Source organism: Indicator indicator, chromosome 1 (genome assembly GCF_027791375.1).
Source record: "Indicator indicator isolate 239-I01 chromosome 1, UM_Iind_1.1, whole genome shotgun sequence".
NCBI classification, from domain to species: domain Eukaryota; kingdom Metazoa; phylum Chordata; class Aves; order Piciformes; family Indicatoridae; genus Indicator; species Indicator indicator.
In genome coordinates, this window is record NC_072010.1 from 3,485,300 (window position 1) to 3,507,362 (window position 22,063).

The 22,063-nt window shown below is 43.0% G+C and overlaps 1 protein-coding gene across 1 annotated transcript in view; it reads right to left on the reverse strand.

Moving 5' to 3' along the window:
* The window catches only part of RSF1 (remodeling and spacing factor 1), a 76,301-nt gene that overhangs the window by 15,178 nt on the left and 39,060 nt on the right, over window positions 1-22,063 (reverse strand). Inside the window, exons 5-10 of the mRNA XM_054381939.1 lie at window positions 21,005-21,162; window positions 13,570-15,296; window positions 10,170-10,367; window positions 8,904-9,008; window positions 7,226-7,305; window positions 1,084-1,138 (exon numbers count right to left, since the gene is read on the reverse strand). Coding sequence (XP_054237914.1) covers window positions 1,084-1,138; window positions 7,226-7,305; window positions 8,904-9,008; window positions 10,170-10,367; window positions 13,570-15,296; window positions 21,005-21,162 — 2,323 coding nt within the window. The remainder of the gene's footprint in view (window positions 1-1,083; window positions 1,139-7,225; window positions 7,306-8,903; window positions 9,009-10,169; window positions 10,368-13,569; window positions 15,297-21,004; window positions 21,163-22,063) is intronic.

The following is a 22,063-nucleotide window of genomic DNA, read 5'->3' on the forward strand; positions in this document are numbered from 1 at the left end:
AGCAGAGTTCAGATAAAAAAATGCACATATTGCCCTTGCTGGCCACGTGATGTCACAAATCCAGAGTTTAAGGCTTCAGGTGATACTCCCAGGACTAATAAATACAGCAGCTGAACAAATTGTTGCAGGCATCTTCACACACTGAGCACAGGTACACCTTTACATGGTGCAGTTTCAATTAAGTTCCACACAGGATCATTTTATGATGTTGTTTCCAAGTTATTAATTTTAAAAAGAAATAAATTTGGCCCCAGGCTGAATTTTTCAAAGTATTTGCTGCCAGCCAGAGACTCTTTAGCAAGTCTGTAAAATCTGTTATCATTTTGCTGATATCCAGAGACAGGGGAAGAAAGTTGACATTATTACAGTCAGCAAGGAAAGTCTCTGTTTAAAACAAACAGAAGTTTAAACTCTTGTGCAAGGAATGGATTATATCATTTTAGATGAAGGCATCTGGCTTAAGACTTCAAGAGAATCACTTTAACATGTATTCAAGAAGTGAGAAGAGGTTGTTCTCCACATGAGCAAACACATTTTTCCTCTACTGTAAAGGGAAACCATAGCAAAGCAGCTGTTAATAAACCACTAAATGTTTAGTCTTTAACCAAACCTGACTTCAATACACATCTGTCAGAGGCACATGTTTTGCTTCTAATGGGTATGTTCCCTCTGAATCATAACATTTTTGTTTCCATCACTTCCAAAGCAAAGGTATGACAATTAGCTCAGACCTAGGTAACTACACAGCAGACATCAGAGTTAAATAAACTGAATCCCACCTTTATAAACTACAGAATGGCTAAAGGCTCTACTCAAAACCCAACTGTAATGGGCATGGAGGTGATTCAGTGATCCTTCACTGACATAGGACCAGTTGGTCCTCATAAAACAACTCAAAGCTCCCTTGGTTTCTATGCTAAATTCAATCTCAGTCTAAGACAAAGGGTGTAGAATTGTTTCTGATCTATATACAGACTGTTTTCTTATTTCCAGGATGCCACAAGCACTTCCAACAAACCACTGAGAAACTTCTTCCCTGAGAAGTTTGGAACAGAAGACAGTGATAGAACAACAACAACTTACCTGAGGTGGAATGATGTTCTCAATACTGATACCCACATACACCAATCGCTCTTTTCTTTAGGAGAGAAAAAAAAAAAAAAGAAGAAGAAAGTTATCTTTCAGAAAGACTGCAGATATCTAAAATAATGCTGTAATTAGCACTGCTTGAAGCTCTTCTAACACCAAGCAGAAGCATCCTAAGAGGATGTTCCAACTGAAAACAGTTACTTTATTTAGAATTATGTGCTAAATCTCTTGTGATTACCTTTTCCTGCATGCACAATGTCAGAGATTCCCCAAGAGCCCTGACAAACAACATTAGTTTGTGGGCACCACAGAAATGACTGAATTAGGGTGTAAGAAAGCAATTTAAAAAATAGTAACACTGGGATCAAGATCACACTGTCAGATCCGAAACTACCACCAACCTCAGAGGCACTGAAAGACAAAATGAGAATTCAAAATCACACTGAACTGGGAAAACTACATAAAGATGGGATGCAATCCAAAACGGGCAAGTGCCAGATTTTAGATCTAGGAAGGAACAATCAACTCTAGAAACACCAGAGTGCAGTGCACTACATAGCAATTCTTTGCCAGAGGAGCACAGCCTGAATGAAGATCAACAGAGGGGAGCTGCTGGAGTAACAATGGTGATGACAGATGGATGTGTGAATAGGAGAACAGCCTACAGGACAGCCTGCTACAGTAGTCAGCCCTGCTGACACCTAGCTGGAGTATTTGGTGCCAGCTGCCACTGCACATCAAGAGAGATGGGATCCAGCTGAAGAGCTGAAAGCTAGACAACAGGATTTACTAGAGGGCAGCAGATGCGTCCTGTTGGGAAAGGTTGAAAATGTAGGTCTAGAGAGCACTAGACTGAAGCTGGGAGAGAATCACAGGATCAGAGAACTGTTGAGGTTGGAAGAGACCTCTGAATCAACTCCAACTGCTCACCTAGAGACCATAGTCCTACCACTGCTGCTAAGCCTTTACCACTAAGCCACGTCCCACAGCAGCACATGAGTGCATCTTTTAAACACCTCCAGGGATGGTGACTCTATCACCTCCCTGAGCACCCTGTGCCAATGTCTGGGAACATTTTCTGTGAAGAAATTTTTTCCTACTATCCAACCCAAACCTCCACTGGCACAACTTGAGGCCACTTCCTCTTGTTATGTCAATTGTTGCATGTAAGAAGAGACCAACTCCCACCTTGCTCCAGCTTCCTTTGTAGTAGCTACAGAGATTGATGAGGTCTCCTCTCAGCATTTCTTCTGCAGACTAAATAACCCAAGTTCCCTCAGACATTCTTTGTAAGAATTGTGTTCAAGGCCTTTCACCAGCTTAGTGGCTTTTAGTACTCAAAGACAGGAAAAGTCTCTTCTCAGATGTTTGCTTCAAGATCAAATCAAAGCAAGTAAAATTCCTCTTAGGCTTTGCTTGCCTCAGCACCAGCATCTTGCATCCTTTGAACTGCCCTGGGCACGCTCTGGCTCCTGGCCTCTACTTGTGGCTACTGAAGGAAACAGGTCTCCAACAGGTCTTACACATCTGTCAGCCCCAACTAGAGATGTCCTGCATATCCCAGCACCTGTCAAACAGCACTGGGTGCTGACCTTCAGGGTACTGAGCTGACCTTTCAAAGGAGCAGCCTGACAGGAAGAACAGCCAGGTACTAAACCAAGCTGGAGTGTGTGACAAAACTATCACCTACTAGCCTTTTGCTTGGAAAACAAGGAATAATTGAAAGAAATGAAGACATTAAAGAAAGTTGGTAGCCTTTTTTGGGCTCAGCAAGCACTCTAAAAGCAAACCACATCTCTAGATTTTAAAATTATTTTGAGTAAGAGTGTTTTAGAACATGCACTCTGAAGAACCTAGGGGAGGACAAGGTATGAATTAGACACTTGCCAGCAGAATTCCAGCTTTCAGGATCCAGTGAAGCATCATCACAGTTGAAATCATGCAGGAACTGACACCAACCTCATCTGGGTTTCTGAGCTAAGGAGGCTTAATCAGACCTTTGAAGTTACAGTGAGTGGTTGTACAAGCACATTACCCTTGAGTCCCCACAGGATGTGTCATGTAGACAACTCACCCAGACCTGAACACAAATGCCTGCTTTGAGATGTGCAGTAATTTCTGATATATTTCTTTTTATCTGCATTATTAATTTTTTTTTAATGCAAATAGAGGCAGCTATGTGTAAAAATCGTTTCCAGTGCTTTAATTAATGTCTAAAGAACCTAAGTGAATTTTAGAAATCTTCTGACCAGCTTTCTGCACAACACATTTTTAACCAAATAACCTCCTGGAGAACTCTTTACTGAAGGAAATCTACCATAATGTTATTATCTTAAATAACATGAACAAATATGGTTGCTAAAGTGACACTGACAAAGAGTAAAAATGGACTTTAGGTTGTTTTACAGCCAAAAATATCATCAAATTTGACAACTTGGTATCATTACATCTACACTGAGATTTCTGGCAGGTAATTGGTTTTGTCTCCTAGTGTCAGTTGTCCAAACTGACAGATGAAAAGAAATCTTCATCCATCTGAGCACCAAGAGATTGTCTGGATGAGGAAGAATTTTGTCATACAATATGAAAAATCACTATGCTTTTGGAAATGAATGAAAAGAACATGGGGGTGCTGGTGGATGAGAACCTCACCAGGAGCTGTCAATGTGCACTTGCAGCCCAGAAAGCCAAGCAGAGCCTGGGCTGCAGCAAGAGAAGTGTGGCCAGCAGGGCAAGGGAGGTGATTCTCCCCCTCTGCTCAGCTCTGCTGAGACCCCACCTGGAGTACTGCATCCAGTTCTGGAGCCCCTATTTCAAGAGGGATATGGACATGCTGGAAGGTGTCCAGAGAAGGGCCACCAGGATGAGCAGAGGGCTGGAGCACCTCTCCTATGAGGACAGACTGAAAGAGTTGGGGCTGCTCAGTCTGGAGAAGAGAAGGCTCTGAGGTGACCTTACTGTGGCCTTTCAATATCTGAAGGGGGCTCCAAGAAAGCTGGGGAGGGACTTTTTAGGCTATCAGGTAGTGATAGGACATGGGGGCAATGGAATAAAGCTGGAAGTGGGGAGATCAGACTGGATGTGAGGAAGAAGTTCTTCCCCATGAGAGTGGTGAGAGCCTGGAATGGGTTGTCCAGGGAGGTGGTTGAGGCTCCATCCCTGGAGGTGTTTGCAGCCAGGCTGGATGAGGCTCTGGCCAGCCTGCTGTAGTGTGAGGTGTCCCTGGCCATGGCAGGGGGGTTGGAACTGGCTGATCCTTGTGGTCCCTTCCAACCCTGACTGATTCTATGATTCCTATGATTCTATGATTCTTCAGGCAAGGATGTAACTGCTAAAATGAGAAAGGCACTAGAAATGTAAACACTTTAGTATTCAGCAAGAGTCTTTCGTAGTTTCCTGCACTTGTAATGCAGAACATCAAGAGACAAGAGAGGTAAGAAGAATCCAGTTGTGAGGTTCTCAAGATCTGCTTTTCTTCTCCTTGGCTTGAATATACACTGCTTAAGAAAACAGCAGATGAAACAAGTCAGCCTTGCTGAGGTGAAGGTCTTACAATGAAATGTAAAATGAAGTACCCAAGACATTCATCACTGCTATGTAGCACCCAGAAGCTCAACACTGTAGCCAGTAATTGCAACATGTGAGCCAATAGGTCTCCAATGGTAGGTGCAGATAAGCACTGACAGGTTATAAACTCTTCCTAGGCAAATCAAGAAAACATTTTCCTCCTTGTAAGCAGCTGCAAGAGTTGCTACAGGGATCTCATGAAAGTGTGCATGAAAGGAGGTACTCCACCTGATTTGGCCTGGGAGCAGCCGACAAGTAGACCCTAGAGGGATTTTGTATCAAGAAGCCTGAGAGTCTCTAACATGAACTAAAAGGAACATCCATAGAAGCTTTCATGTCCACTCTCTCTAGCTGGGGATGGGACATGCTTATAGAAACCTGAAATTCAGCCAGGTTGTTGCAGCAGCACCTTGAATCCATGAACAGAAAGAAGAAAAGGTTGACTTTGATCTACGTGCTTGTAAGTCAGCATGAAATGAAAGTTTTCATTAAAAAATCCCTGTGACATAACACTTTGGGGATGCATCCAAAGAGAGATGAACAGATGGATCAATTTCAGTCAGATTCCTGAAAGCTAGAGAGTAACTGGAAGAGTAGCATCACCAGTTCATAAAGCACAATAATAACCCTGGTTCAAAGAATCCCTTAGGTCTGTCTGCCCATTATGGGACAGATGGGCTTCCTCTCTTTGCCAGAAAGGCAGAAACACTGCATTAAAATATCTCTGTGCTCCAAACCATCAACCTGCTTTAACTTTTACACCAAGCTGAAAGAAGGACTCTAATTTCTTCTAGAATTAAAATCCTTCAGCATTTTCCCTACAGTTTCATAGATTCATAGAATGGCTTAGGTTGCAAGGGACCTCAAAGATCATCTAGTTGCAACCCCCTCTGCCATGGGCAGGGATACCTTTCACTAGACAAGGTTGCTCAAGGCCTCATCCAACCTGGCCTTGCACTCCTCCAGAGAGGGAGCATCCACAACCCCCCTGGGCAAAACCATAACCACCATTTGCTAACATATGTCATCATTAAGCTCCAAGACTTAAATACTCAACTATTGTATCATTTATAACCCAAGCTTATTTCTCTTTTTAAGAGACTTCTAAAAAGATAAAATCAATCCTACGATGTAAAATATCAAATGTTAGGCTCATTTGGTGAGGGGATCAGATTGCAAACCAACTGTTAAACATCCGGTTCAGACAAAGAAAATTTTTATGACATCAGTTGTATGGTCTCCTGTAACTGTTAGAAGATTTAGCCAACACTTGGTGATTTCAAGCACACCAGACAGACTGGGAAATCCCATGGGACGTTTTCCAGCAGAGTATTTACCAAAGAAGGTTCAAAAATAATTGTTCACTATCATTGAGTCCTCCCACCACAAAGCAGAGCAGCAGACACAGTTCCATTGTGTCCCATGCTCCTGCACAGATGGAGCTGTGGGTAAGCTGAGCTCACTCACAAAAATAGCCAAGAGTTTTGTTCCCAAAGCTACAAATTCAGCAGAATTGGCAAGCTGTGGGTAATTTTACCACAGTGTGATCTAGATCCACTCCGAGCAGAAGCAGTGGTGTTGGGAACACTCAGTGCCTCGCCTGACGCTGCCATTGCTGCTGCTGAAGCAGCAATAACAAACAGGAGATTTGAAGGAAGCTGAAAACACACATGGATAATGTTCTGTTCTTCCCAGCACTGAATCACTACATCCCATGGGATATTTCAGGACCTGCTACAAATAAAAGCCTGCTCAAGTGTTTTCTTGAAAGGGTCTCACCTTCTGGCAAAATTTGCCTTTTAAGATAGAATTCATGCAAAGTTTTGTTTAATAATGCATATGACATTATTACATTGTGCTAAGTTCTCAATACATGCCCTAAAAAGTATAAATTCTGCAGATTCTCTTTCATGTCCCTCATTTTCAGGTCTGAAAAGTGCAGGCAGAATGTTCCAAATATTAAAGATGCTGTTTATAAATGCAGTAAATCGGTTTGTACTTAGCCTTCAGTAATGGCAGGAGTGGACACAAAATGAATTCAGAGCTGCAATTTAGCTGACCCTGCACTACAGCAACTGCATAATCTTGCAAATTTGGCCAGGTCCAACAGAACCTAAAGCAGCAAGACTCAAAAACCACATTAATCTGGGTGACTTTGGCCCCACAGTCAGCACTTCACCTTACTTACAGCAGGAAATCTCCAGATGGCTGACAGTATCATTAGCACATGCAGCTGAAATAGTACTGAAAACCACTTAACTCTTGGCATGGGAAAGCCAAATCTGTGTTCAGGCACCTTAACCAAAGTTCAATACAAATAGTTGGCATTATTTGTATCTGTATTATTTCTATTTGCTGGTCTTTTCCAATTATTTGACTTCTCTCCCTTTTTGCAAGCTCTCCCAGCAATGCACCACCAATAATCAGTGGGAAGTCAAAACTGGTCTTACCAATTCCCAATCTTGTCACTACTTTCCTCCCCAGCCCCTAGTTTATTTTACTGCTTTGTTCAGTTACCACTACCCCCCTGCTCAGCAGCTTGCTGTGAGCACAGCCCAGCAGTAGTTACCTGCGCTCTGCACGCTCCTTCTTTTTTAAAACAACATCCAGATCTTGTAATTGTTCTTCTAATTTCTCACAGAGCAATTTCTAAGGGAAGGAAACACAACATTAGTTTCTTTCATAACTATTGTCATGTTGAACTAATGCTCACATATTTTTTTTAACTGCTAAGAAATCTTACCAATGGGCAGGAGGAAAGATCAGCATCTGTACCATTCATTACAGTCTACTTTTTGTCAGAAAAGGGAATTAAAAGAATCACAGAATCATAGAATGTTGGGGGTTGAAAAGGACCTCCAGAGATCATTGGGTCCAAACCCCCTGCCAAAGCACAATCACCTAAGGTAGGCCACACAGGAACATGTCCAGGTTGGCTTTGAAAGTCTCCAGAGGAGACTCCACAACCTCTCTGGGCAGCCTGTTCCAGTGCTCTGTCACCCTCACAGTAAAGAAGTTTTTCTTCACATTGAGGTAGAACTTCTTGTGTTACAGCCTATTCATTATTCCTTGTCCTATTACTGAGTGCAACTGAAAAGAGCCTGTGCCCTTCCCCACTCCTCAGGTATTTATAGACTACACAGCCCCAGGTCTCTCAGACTTTCTTCACAGGAGAGATAGAATCAAGAAGGTTGGAAGAGACCTCAAGGATCATTGAGTCCAACCTGTCACCCTACACCTCATGCCTATCTAAACCATGGCACCAAGTGCCATGTCCAATCCCCTCTTGAACACCTCCAGGGATGGTGACTCAACCACCTCCCTGGGCAGCACATTCCAATGGCCAACCACTCTCTCTGGGAAGAACTTTCTCCTCACCTCCAGCCTAAACCTCCCCTGGTGCAGCTTGAGACTGTGTCCTCTTGTTCTGGTGCTGGTTGCCTGGGAGAAGAGACCAAACCCCTCCTGGCTACAACCTTCCCTCAGGTAGTTGTAGACAGCAATGAGGTCTCCCCTGAGCCTTCTCTTCTCCAGGCTAAACACCCCCAGCTCCCTCAGCCTCTCCTCATAGGGCTTGTGCTCAAGGCCTCTCACCAGCCTCGTTGCCCTTCTCTGGACATGCTCCAGCAATTCAACATCTTTCCTAAACTGAGGGGCCCAGAACTGGACACAGTACTCAAACCCCTTAATCATCCTCATACCTCTTCACTGGACCCTCTCCAGCAGAACCCTATCTCTCCTGAACTGGGGAGACCAAAACTGGACACAGTATTCCAGGTATGGTCTCACCAGGGCAGAGTAAAGGGGGAGAAGAATATCCCTAGACCTGCTGGACACATTTTTTACTAATACACCCCAGGCTGCCCTTGGCCTTCTTGCTCATAAGGGCACATTGCTGTCCCATAGAGAACTTGCTGTATGCTAGGACTCCAAGGTCTTTCTCTTTGGAGTTGTTTTCCAGCAGGACAACCTCTAATCTGTACTGGTGCCTTGTGATACTTCTCCCTAGGTGCAGGATTCCACTTGCTCCTATTGAACTTCACCAGGTTCACCTTCACTCAGCTCTCCAGCCTGTCCAGACCTTGCTGGCTAGCAGCACAACCTTCAGGTGTGTCAGCTACCCCTCCCAGTTTTGTACCATCAGCAAACACAGTGAGGGTACACTCTACCCCCTTGTTAAACTTCCAACAAGTCCCACAGCCACAAGCAAAGCTGAAAAGAAGAGTGAAATTGAAAAGGAACCATACATGCTGGCAAGGTGGGCAGAACCACTCTCCATCAGGGATTATCATCAAAGGAGGGCGAAGGCAGGCTGTGTGGTACCCACTGTCACACGAGTCACACAGCAATATCTGTGGAAACAAAATGAATCATCAACGTCTTTTGGCATCCACCACACATCACAAGCTTCAGAACTATTTCCCCAGCCAACGCAGAAGCATTTTATAAATACTGTGGGCTGTGCCAAAACCAAACCACTCCTGTATCAGTTATCACTAAATGTTTCTGGGGCCAGAGCTGGTTTTGATGGAGAAGTTTATCTAGCAGCAGCTTTCCATTTTAACACCAGATTTCCTCTTATTATGTGTTCTCAGGCACTTTGTACTACTGGACTACACAGATTCTGGGCCCACAGTGTGGAATCTGGTAATGCTTTCCAGATCCCACCCTGAGTGGAAAACTCCATCTGGACAAGATGTGGTGTGAAATCTTCCCCTATATGCTCATGCCTGGTCACTTCCTCAGTCAAGATAATTTTACGTCCAGGATGGTAGAGGCAAAGCCTTGCAGACTTAGGGGTATACAGAACTAGGCAACCATTAAGAGGTCATAGGCTGGGTAAAACCTGAGGTATCCCTTTCCACTAAAATGAGGAACAAAGCTGGCATAAGCTGTGGAATATTGATCTCTAACATTTCAAAGGTTGAACTTCGTCTCAGCTAGGCTGGGATACCTGTGACACACCTGAGAGAATGCTTATTTTGTGGATTCAAAGCAGGACTGCACATTATAATCTCCCAGATTACCAGAGGAACCTGTGATGATATTTACCACTGATGGACCAGAACCATCAGAAACAGCAAAAACTCGCTGTGGGGTTTTGCTGTCCCAGTCTTCAGGGTGATGTGCAGCTGTATCCAACCAGGATGATGAGGTTAGTTTTGACCATGTCACAAGCCACTGGAAATCATGCTTTGCACTGCTGGTTGGGTGTTTAATGTCTCCCCTGTATTCAGCGAGGTTGCAGGCACAACCTCAAAGCCTCACCCAGGTTAATTTTCCGTGGGCTAAACTGTGTTTACACCACATAAAAGAGGACATTTCAGAGATGGTAAACAGAACAGTAACTTCCCTCTCTCCTTAATAAAGGTGAACTCATCTACTGTCATGTGTTTGCCAGCTAAAACATAGAGAGCATTCTCCTACACAGAGCCACCCCAAAGGATGATACACCAAAGCCACTCCACCCAAACTGACACAACAGCTAACAGCAGCTTTCCCCAAAAGCCTACCAGCTCGGGGTGATTGGGAAGGCCGCACTTCTTGCATGGCTCATCGTCATCAGCTGGTGCAGGTTCTTCTTCCTCCTCTTCCTCCTCTTCCTCTTCCTCCTCAGAGTTTTTTTCACTCTCTGAGTCCTCACTTTCTTCATTACTTGAGTATTTCCACCTGCCACGTGTTCGCGTACCCGTCCACCGCACTTTGCTTCTCTATGAGACACAGCGTTTCAAAGAGAAAACACAAAGGAAGCTCACAGTTTCTCCTCAGATCTTAAAACCCCTTTAGGGTGAAATCATTTCAATCAGCACAGCTGCAGTAAAAGTCCAACAGAGCATTTTAATGAATAGATTACCTTTCAAAATGCAATAGAGAGAGAACAGGAAGACATTTTCAAATAAGATTTAAAAGTAGGAAGACAAATTTCTTAGCCTCTTTTTTCTACTTTGGTAAGGTAAACTTGCTTGTGAACATGGTAAATTCTACATTTCACAAAATCACAGAACATTATGGGTTGGAAGGGACCTCAAAAGGTCATTGAGTCCAACCCCCCTGTTAGAGCAGATCACACAGCAACACATCCAGGCAAGTTTTGAAAGTGTCCAGCGGAGACTCCACAACCTCTCTGGGCAGCCTGATCCAGTGGTGTGTCACCTTCACAGTGACAAAGTTTCTCCTCCTGTTCACTTGGAGTCTCCTCTGCTCCAGCTTGCACCTATTGCCCCTTGTCCTATCTTTTGACATCACTGAGCAAAGCCTGGCTGCTTCCTCCCCACACCACCCTTCACATCTTTATAAACATGAATGAGGTCACCCCTCAGGCTCCTCTTCTCCAAGCTGAACAGCCCCAGCTCCCTCAGCCTTTCCTCAGAAGAGAGATGTTCCATTCCCTTCAGCATCTTTGTGGCTCTGTGCTGGACTCATTCAAGCAGTTCCCTGTCCTCCTTGAACTGAGGGCCCCAGAACTGGATTTCTTAATGATAGTTTCCTCAAACTAAAGAGAATCTTTCCCTCCCTCATGTACAGTTGATGTCTTTTATTTCACTTCAGGAAACATGCTTCCACTCTTACAAGTACATTAACTTCAGCATTTCTGGTGCTTTCCTCTAAGAGAGGCATATTCTTCTGAAATAGTATTACTGAAGATTTTAAAGTGCATAATTTCTATCTACATATTCTTTCACATTTATACTTCTCCATTATTTTTCTGATTCAGTTTAATGTTTCCTTTTTTTAGCTAATCAAAGGGACACCTACCCCCCTCTCCCAGAATCCCACAATGGTAAGGCTTGGAAGGGATTTCTGGAGATCATCTAGCCCACCCCCCCATGCCAAAACATATCATATTTACTCTCATATTTTGAAATAGAACCAGATTTTACTAAAATTACAGAATCACAGAATTAACCAGGTTAGAAAAGACCTTCAGGATCATCAAGTCCAACCTATCACCAAACACCATCTAATCAACAGATTATTTAATATATTTAATCTGTTAACCCTTCAGAATATTATTTTGATGTAGCCACAACTACTTTCTGCAACTAAGATATTTTTTATTTAAAGCAACATATCAAACTTTTCTTCCCATTAACTGACTTCTTTATCATAGACATCATTTCCCCACAACTCTTCCTAAAGACACTGTAAAGGGAAAATAACTTTTCTAGCTTTTCAAACTCAAAACATTTTTCAGTTCTACCTGAACGAGCTGAATAAGTGAAGATGTACAAAATACTCTATTTCTCCTGCAGGATGGACTTGAGCCAAAGCAGTATTTCTAATATTGATATGATTTTGTTTCAGGCTCTTAACATTGATTTCTCTCTCTTTACATGTTTTAAGCTTCACTAAAATTCAGTAGCACATATATTTTAAATCCATATTTTAAATCCAAGTATTAGTTAAAGTTTAGGCTTCATTGTATATCATTATTATTTCCAACCTAATTTTTAAAGACCCTTCTTTAAAAGAACAGAAATGTTCACAGATTCATAGAATGGCTTGGGTTGGAAGGAACTTTAAAGATCATCTAGTTTTGACCTCCCTGCCAAGGGCAGGGACACCTTCCACTAGCCCAGGTTGCTCAAGGCCTCATCCAACCATGCCTGAGACACCTCCAGAGAGAGGGCACCCATACCGTCCCTGGGCAACCTATTCCAGTGTCTCCCCACCCTCACTGTAAAGAATTTCTTCTTAATATCCAATCTAAATCTGTCCTCCTCAAGCTCCAATCCATTCCTCCTCATCCTATGACTACAAGCCCTTGTAAAAAGTCCCTTCCCAGCTTTCTTGTAAGCCCCTTTCAGGTACTGGAAGGCTGCTATAAGGTCTCCCTGGAGCATTCTTAGTTTCAAACTCCTTCTTCTACTATATTTACTTTAAAATTTCTCTAGAATAAACTAAGCATCTTTTGATCTCTTTATCTTTCAAAACCAAAGAGATCCAAGTTAAAACACCTGCAGCAACAGGTCTTTGAAATTAAAACTACAATTAAAATCATTACTATTTTCATTTTTCATTTCTTTATGACAGATTTCCATTTCAGTATAGATGTCATCGTTCACTGACAAAGTAACTGCTTGTTCATTCTAGGAAGGTTATTCAACACAGCAGCATGTGAAAGCAGCAAACTATGTGTATGTATGTCCATGCAACTTTGAGTGTTAATATTTACTTGACATACTTTTAAGAGGTGTGCTCATAAGCAAAAATTTATCATGAACAAAGATACCTCCACCCGAAGTTGAATGTACATCCCACATATGAGAACAGCTAAATCAGAAGAGATTCATAGACTGCTTTAGGTTGGAAGGGACCTTTCAAGGTCACCCAGTCCAATCCCCCTGCAGTGAGCAGGGAAAACTTCAACTAGAGCAGATTGCTCAGAGCCCTGTCCAACCTGACCTTGAATGTTTCCAAAATGGGGCACCTATCACCTCTGTGAGCAACCTGGGCCAGTGTTTCACCACCCTAATTGTATCAAGAATTCACCACAACAATAATGTTAACTTCACCTAGAAAGAGAAGTCAATATTGTTATTCCTCACCATTTGTTGGCTCCTTTTTGTCTTATGAAGTATCCATCTAATAAATCCACAGAAGCTAGAAGTCACCCCTCAGTCACTCAACCAGACTGACTCAGGTCTGACCATTTTTTAGAGGAATTCACTCCCATTGACTTGATCTACTTAGCTTAGGTTAAGAGAGGGGTTTTATAGATTTTTAAGTCAAGAGATACTAGCACTCTCTTAGGGGGTGTTTTTAAGTTGCTGGACTCTACTAACTGGACTGCAAATCAAGTTTCTTGCACAAGCTGACCCAAAGAATATAATCCTCAACATCTAAGTGCATGTTCTCCTGATAGGCAAGATCAGAGGTATTTGCCATTCCCAGGCAACAAAATTGCATTACCTTGTTGACCTTAGAATTTGACTCCTTCTCCTGTTTTTTTGCATCTTCTTTCCGTTCATGCTTCTGTGCTGCTGCAGGTTTCTCCTCTTCCTCTTCAGGTCGTTTTTTGTCAGGTTTCTGATCCCGAGTCTCCACAACTTTGGGAGTAGGCTTGGATATTCTTGGAGATCGCCTCAACGTGCGGCCAATGCTGACCTCTTCTGGCGGTGTTTCTGCCTTTCTCTTCCGACTGGAGATCCTGATTGTTAATTTAATTCCTTCCTTCTGCCTTTCAGAAGTTATTTCTTTATTGTCTGTTGCACAGCTTTCTTCTTCAGAAACTAGCTTATACTTGAATTTGCTTTTAGATACTGGAGATTCCTTTTTACTCTCTGAAGAGTCCTCTAGATTAGAAGCATGGGCATCATCTAACCTATCTGGCTCTGTCTTAGCAGCTTCTGGCTCTTCCTCTTGTTTTTCAGGGCTGGATTTTTCTTCTGCTTTGCTCTCCTCAGGTAGAGTTGTTTTACTATCAGAGTCCTCCTTTTCCAAACCAGGTTCTTCTAAAGTAACAGGAGAAGCAGACGCAGGGGGTATCTCAGCAGCTTTTGGAGAATCAGGTTTCTCCTCAGATTCATCTTTACTTTTCAAAGTCTCTTCATCAGGCAGTGCAAGCTGGGGCAGTTCTGCAGGAGCAGATGCATTTGTGGACTTCTCTAGCATCTCTAAACATTCTTTGGGTGGCGGCAGTCTGTCCTTTTGGATGTCCATGGCTTCTTTCTCTTCACTTGTTTTGGCACAGTCTTCAGCATTTGAAGACTCTTCTACTACCATTTCAGTAGTCATGTTGTCAAGGGACTCTTTTTCCACAGGACTAGATTCCTCCTTTAAAGGCACTTTCTGATTAGAAACCTCAGAGACCACAGGCCCTGTTTCCTTTACCATAGCTACTGCGTTTTTCTCAGCCTCACAGGCTTTGATAATTTTACTAACAGAATTTAGGGAGTCTGACCCCTTCTCCCCACTGTTCCCATTTTTCTCTTTCAGTGAGTTGCTCTCTTCCTTTGGGCCAGCAGAGTTTTCTGACTTGTTGTTCTGTATGACGCTCGGGGTTATTTTTTCACAGCTAACCTCTCCATTGACCAGCACCTTCCCTTCAGGACATAAAGCAGTAATTGTAGGGACTCTCTTAAAAGCTTCTTCTTCTGGTTTCCCTTCTTCCTTCAAGACATCTTTTGTTGGAGTAACACATTTACACAGGGGCCCCTTTATCGGGCTGTCATAGTCATCTGTCAGCTTGATCTCTCGCTTTTTAAGTGGTATTTTTGCCTGCTGGTCATTTTTCAGTTTCTCACTTTCTTCCACAGATTTCTCCACAATTTCTTGGGGAGTTTTGACATTAACAGAAAATTCTAACCTCTCTGGCTCATGAACTATTTTGTCTGTACAACTTTTGACTTCTTTTAAGTCTTTTGAATCTATTTTGTTTTCCTTCACCTCTACTTTAACAGGCTTGACATTTTCTTTGAAGGAGTCGCTTTCTTCTTTGACGGTTTGCTTTTCTTCATTGTATTCTGAAGGTTTCTCTAATTTTACTATTACTGGCAATTTTATAATTTCTTTTTCCTCCACTTTCTCTGTTTTCACCGTAGTTTCATCTTCTTTGACCTCAGGAGGAGGAAGGCTTTCTGATTCCACCGACTGTTCCTCCACCACCTCTTTTTCCTCTTTGACTTTTACTTGACTTTCTGTTGACAGAGAAAAACAGCAATGAAACAACCAGGGGACCTACAGGGTTACAAGGAGCATCCATCAAAACAAAGGTATATCTAAAAACCCCAATGACACAGAGTCCCTCTCAAATTAATCTTCTCTCAGGGAATTATTAGAAACCTGGCTTAACTAATACTGCCACTAAATGAGGCTGACAATTTTTAGCTAGAGAATCAGAGTTTGGTTGAATTATGCACTTAAATTTCAGAAGCTAGCAGCAGAATGCTAGATTTCTCTTTCTTAATACAGACGTCTCAGCTCCTTCTCTAGTCAGACCACAACACTTTTAGAGGATACACAAAACCTAAGCAGAGAGAGCATGAAGCAGCAGCTTGAAGCCTCACTTGAGTTTCTGAGTTACTTCACAAAGCAGAACATAGTGTAAGATTCCACGTCCTACAAGGGAATTCCACATAGAAATCAGCCTCCTGCTAGCACACGGTTTTGTTTCAAGAAATACTTAACTGTTGGATTTCAACAGGTCACAGAAAAGACATTCAATGTTATAGCTTATGGCAAAATGCACCTCGGAGTCTCTGGGCACTGACTTCATCTCCTATCAGGGAACCACAGAATTATTTTGGTTGGAAAAGACCTCTAAGAACACCGAGTCCCACTGTCAACCTAACACCACCACAGCCACTAAACCGTGTCCCAGACCGTCCACATGTTTCTCAAACTCAACTCTCAAACCTCCAGGGATGGAGACTCTACCACCTCCCTGGGCAGCCTGTTCCAATGCCTGACCGCTCTTGCAGAAAAGAAATTTATTCCTAATATCCAATCTAAACCTCCCGTGGCACAATTTCAGGCCTTTTTCTCTTGTCCTATCACCTGATACAAGGGAGCAGAGACCAAGCCCCACCTCATTCCAACCTCCTTTCAGAGAGAGAAAGCACTGAGGTTTCCCTTCAGTCTCCTCCAAACTAAATGGTCCTGGTTCCCTCAGATGCTCCTCACAAGTCTTGTTCTCCATACCCTTTAACAGCTTCTTGTCCTTCTCCAGACACACTCCAGCACCTCAATGTTCTTCTTGGGAGTGAGGACCTCAAAACCGAACCCAGTATTCAAGGTGTGCCCTCACCAGTGCTGGGTACCACTTCCCTGTTTCTGCTGGTCACACTGTTCCTGATCCAGGCCAGGATGCTGTTGGCCTTCTTGGCCACCCTCAGTACATTGCTGACTCATGTTCAGACAGCTGTCAACCAACACCCCCAGGTCCTTTTCTGCTAGTCAATGTCCTAGCCACTCTGCCCCAAGCCTGCAGCGCTGCATGGAGCTGTTGTGACCCAAGTGCAGGACCCAGCACCTGGCTTTGTTAAACCTCACACATTTGACTGTGTACTATGAAAACACAGACAATTCTACCTTCACTTCACACAGTTTTCAAAAGAAGCACAGTGAGTAGTAGCATAGCCCAGAAAACCCTGCAGAGCTCAAGGAATTAGGTTATAACTACTCTGCTAAATCAGTTTTACATCATTAGGGCTTAAAGCACAGTTCCAGCACTCAGAAGAACCCACACATCTATTCTGTCACTGTTATTTATTACTATTATTAAACCTATTATTTATTACTAGTGCAGCCTCTTAATACCTCGTGCTTTTTATTTTAACAGACAGAACTAATTAGAAAGAGCAACTATAGCAGCACTATATATACCAGAACAGCATTTTCTACCATTTGGAAGAGGTTATGGCAAGTGTGCTGCAACTTCAAACAAAAAAATTGTTTTGTTTTTTTTTTTTTTCTACCTCCACACTAATGCAATCTTTTTTCTAAGAGGAGAGCTTCACAAAGTTATCAGAAACACACAAGGGAAAGGATGTGACAGTTAACAACTACATTAAAGAAAACAAGCATTTTAGAAACAGTGTTGAGGAAGAACTCATCGATTTTACAGTATTTTCAAATACAAAGCATGAATCCAAAGAGGTCGCAGCAATTAGTACAGCAGTGAAAGATGCCTCTCTAAGGCACCAGAAGGGAGAATACTTTGAAGGTTCAAGGATGTTTTCAATCTCCTTCATAAAATTTTTCCCCAACAAGCACTTTTAACCTAAAAACTGTCTCTTAAATTTTTCTGCTACAGTGAGAATATTTTTTCTGTGACTTGAGTTCTTCTACTCTCCCTTCAGTTCTTTCTGCCCAGGCTCTGTTCAACCATGGAATAGGATGCCCAGGGAGGTGGAGTATCTGAAGGGGGCCTACAAGAAAGCTGGGGAGGGACTTTTTAGGATATCAGGTAGCGATAGGACTAGGGGGAATGGAATAAAGCTGGAAGTGGGAAGATTCAGACTGGACATGAGAGAAGTTCTTCCCCATGAGAGTGGTGAGAGCCTGGAATGGGTTGTCCAGGGAGGTGGTTGAGGCCCCATCCCTGGAAGTGTTTGCAGCCAGGCTGGATGAGGCTCTGGCCAGCCTGATGTAGTGTGAAGTGTCCCTGCCCAAGGCAGGTGGGTTGGAACTAGATGATCCTTGTCGTCCCTTCCAACCCTGACTGATTCTATGATTTTAAGTCACCACTCCCAGAGATGTTAAGAAATACACAGACACGGTACTTTAGGAAGTGGTTTAGTGGTCATAGTAGTCTGAGCTTGATGGTTGTACTCAATAATCTTAGAATTGTTTCAGTTGGAAAAGGCCTCTATGATTCTATGATTTCTTCCCTTCACCTTCTGCCTTATCCCAAACTTTACCAAATCTCACCAGAGTCCCAAAACTTCTTTATACTGGAAATAAACAGTTGTTCCACAGTTTAACTCCCTGAACTGCTCATAAGGCTTTTCATAGCTACAAAATGACTGTGCAGTTGATGCACAGGTTGTGATTGACTGCAAGTCAATCAAAGAGGTTAGTAAAAAACATATAAACATTGCTTCATTTCCTCTTAGCCTTGTATGAACCAATTTAATGCTGTTTGGGAAGTAGCCAAAGCAAAGAGGTATCAGCTGTTCCAGTATCTTTTCACTGTGCCTTAAGAGGGCTTTGTGTGAAGTCCTTGGACTAACAGAAAGGAATATTCAAGCTTCTCAATTTTAAGCAGTGCTCTGTGAAGACACTGACAGCACTGCAGAAGTAAATAATGTCATTAGTCATTACACACATGGCAGTGGGAGTGACTTTGCATGAACACACAGCCTAAGGCAAGTACAGACCCAGGTGAGTTGTGCCATGGCGTTTGGGGAGTTATCTACAGTGGGAACATTCATTAGGATGTTTCCAAATGGCTCCTCCTGAATTCAACACAAAGCGTGAAGTAGAGATCTCAACTAGATGACCTAAGCTGGGATTGACCATTTTTTAGTGAGACCAAAACAAGACCAGTAGTTGGGAGGTAATTCTGTAGCATCAATAACCACACAGGTCATGTCGTCACCTACATGCACAGTTGGGCATTGAAAATGCCTCAGACTGAAAGACAAATCTGCTGCTGTTCAGCCTACTGCAATTTCTACAGTAGTCTTTCAGTGCTTCATCAACAACTCAAATTTTATCGATGTGTTTAATGTTTTTACTCTGTTCTACAACGTTGCAAAGAATGTGACTAAAACAGCAAGTCTTCCTATTTGATACTCAGAACCAAGACATGCCTCAAAACAAACCTAACAATGGAATCCTCCGATTTTGTTTCTGACTGTGAAAATATCTTCCTTTATCACAGAAGCATGGAGGTTGGAATGGATGCCCAGAAATCATCTAGCCTGATGACACTGCTAAAACAGGGTCACCCAGAGCAGCATGCACAGAATCATGTCCAAGTGGGTTTGAATCTGACCAAAGCAGAAGACTCCACAACCTCTCTGAGCAGCCTGGTCCAAGAAACTTCTGAGAAAAGAAGTTCCTTATGTTTAGTTTGAACTTCCCATGTTGTAGTTCATACCGACTGCTCCTTGTCCTGGTGCTAGGAACCACTGAAAAGAGCTCAGCCCCACCCTCTTGGCCCTCACTCTTTAGATATTGATAAGCATGAGAAGATCCTCTCTGTCTGCTCTTCTCCAGGTTAAACCCCCAGGTCTCTCAGCCATTACACATAAAGAGAGATTCTCCAGTCCCCTCAGCATCTTCATAGCTTCCACTGGACTCCCTCCAGTAGTTCCTTGTCTCTCTTGAACTGGGGAGCCCAGAACTGGACACAGTAAGACATGGCCTCACTAGGGCAGAGTTGAGGGGAGAAGAATCTCTCCTGACCTGCTGGCCACATCTTTTTTAGCACACCCCAGAAGACCATGGGTCTTGCTGTCCATGAGAGCACACTGGCACAGCTGTAGTTTGACAAAATGGTAACAGCAGCTGGTAACTTGGGTAAAATTTATTGGGATAATAACATTACAGCCTTCTGTAACCTGAAAAAAGCCTCAGGTTCTTAGAACGTAAAGTATTTTAGGCTGATTCTTAGTAAAACCAATGCACAAATCAACAGGTCAGGGAAGTTATCACAGAATGGCTTAGGTTGGAAGGGACCTTAGAGATCATCTACTCCAACCTCCCTACCACAGGCAGGGATGCCTCTCAACTAGACTCAGCTGCTCAAGGCCTCATCCAATCTGGCCATGAGCACCACCAGGGAGGAAGCATCCACAACCTCCCTGGACAGACTGTTCCAGAGCCTTACCACCTTCATACTGAAGAAGTTCTTCCTAAGATCCAGTCTAAACCTGCTCTCCCTCACCTTAAAACCATTCCCCCTCTTCAGCCTTCCTGTAGGATCCCTTCAGGTATTAGAAGGTAGGCTGTAAGGTTCCCCAGAATTTTCTCTTCTCCGGGCTGAACAACCCCAGCTCCCCTCAGCCTATCTTTGTTTCAGAGGTGTTCCAGCCCTTGGATCATCTTTGTGGCCCTTCTCTGGACTCACTCCAACAGCTCTGTGTCCTTCTTCTGATGGAGACACCAGAACTGGATGCAATATTCAAGGTGGGGTCTCAAGAGCAGAGTAAAGGGGCAGAACCACCTCTCTTGACCTGGTGGCGACACTCCTCTCGATGTAGCCTAGGATACGATTTGCCTTCTGGGCTGCATAAGCAGACTCCAGCTCACGGTGAGCTTCTCATCAATCAATACACCCAAGTTATTAAATATGTGCAATGACATAAGGAAGAAAAAGAAGGTTCTTTTCTAATAACAACAATACAGTGGGGGTAGCTACAGACTACTCTGAAAATGTTTTAATATTTTAAATGTTCATTGGGAAATATTTGATGAAATAACCTGCATTTTTTCCTGAATCAAGCCCTGAAGAAAACAATAAACACCACAGCCACTACTTCAGTGATTTCAATCATGGCATTGCAAACTTTTTTTTTGGTCTTTTTAAGATTTTAATGTTGCTAGAAGAGGAAATGTTTGGCAACGGTTTGATGCCCCACGAAAAGATACAGCGATGAGCGTTTACAATATCAGACAACATGTACAACAAAAATAAAATCACTTTGAAAACAATTTACACACAGCTCTCTCCTTGCTAAACAAACCTTTAAACCTAAATACACACCAGAAGAACTCCAAAAATATTTATCACTTGAAAGTAGTCAGTATTCACTTGATTTCTTTCAAACAAACATTTTCTTGGTGTGGTTTTGTTGTTGTATTAAGTCCTACCCTAACACAGTGACTTTTCATACAGTTAAAAATTCTAACACTGCCTCGGCACAAGACTGAAAACGGAGAAAAGAAGGCAGAAAACCTTGTGTAGATGCTTCTTCACCCTTCTTGGCATCTTCTTCATCTATGCTCGGGCTTTCACGTGATGAATTCTCTTGCTGAGAACTGTTGGGTTTCAACAGGGCTGGATCAATTTGTGCTTTCAAGAGCTCAAGGGTCTCGGCAAGCTCGTTGCGATTTCTAGATGACAGAAGATAAAACACATTGTCTGATAAGCCACTCACTAACCCAAGGGGTTCATGAGAAACAAACACACACCATCTGCTTAAGTGACTTCTGCCCTGCAAACCTGATACACTTGCACTGTGAAACACCTGACCCACCAGTGTGTGGCTGCAGCTTTGTGGAATCTCAGGCTAAAAACCGTTGCAGATTTTACTACTGCTGTGTTGTTCTGGTCTGAGCGTGGGGTCTTAGAACTTGCCCAGCAGAACCCTGATTCCTTCTGCTTTTGGCACTGATTTCTGTAGTCTAGAATAATGGAATTGTTTTGGTTGGAAAACACCTCTAAGATCATCAAATCCAAATATCAACCTAATACCATCGTGGCCATTAAATCATGTCCCAGAGTGCCACATCCACAAGTTTCTTGAACACCTCCAGGGATGGTGATTCCACATCCACCTCCCTGGGCAGCCTGTTCCAATGCCTAACCACTCTTTCAGGAAAGAAATTTTTCCTAATATCCAACCTAAATCTCCCCTTCCACAACTTGAGGCCATTTCCTCTCATTCTACCACCTGATACTAGGGAGAAGAGACCAAGCACCACCTCACTCCAAGCTTCTTTCATAGAGTTGTAGAAAGCAATGAGGTCTTCCTACAGCCTCCTCTTCTCCGGGCTAAACAACCCCAGTTCCCTCAGCAGCTCCTCAGAAGACTTGTTCTCTAGATCCTTCACCAGCTTTCTTACCCTTCTCTAGACACGCTCCAGCACCTCAACAGCCTTCTTGTAGGACATAATGAATGAAGATAAATAAACCCTGATCAGCTCTTGATCAGTTTGCTTACAAACATTCACTTTATTCTCTCACAACATCTGTCCAAATGTCACTGGTAGCAGTACTTATCATTTTAAGCCA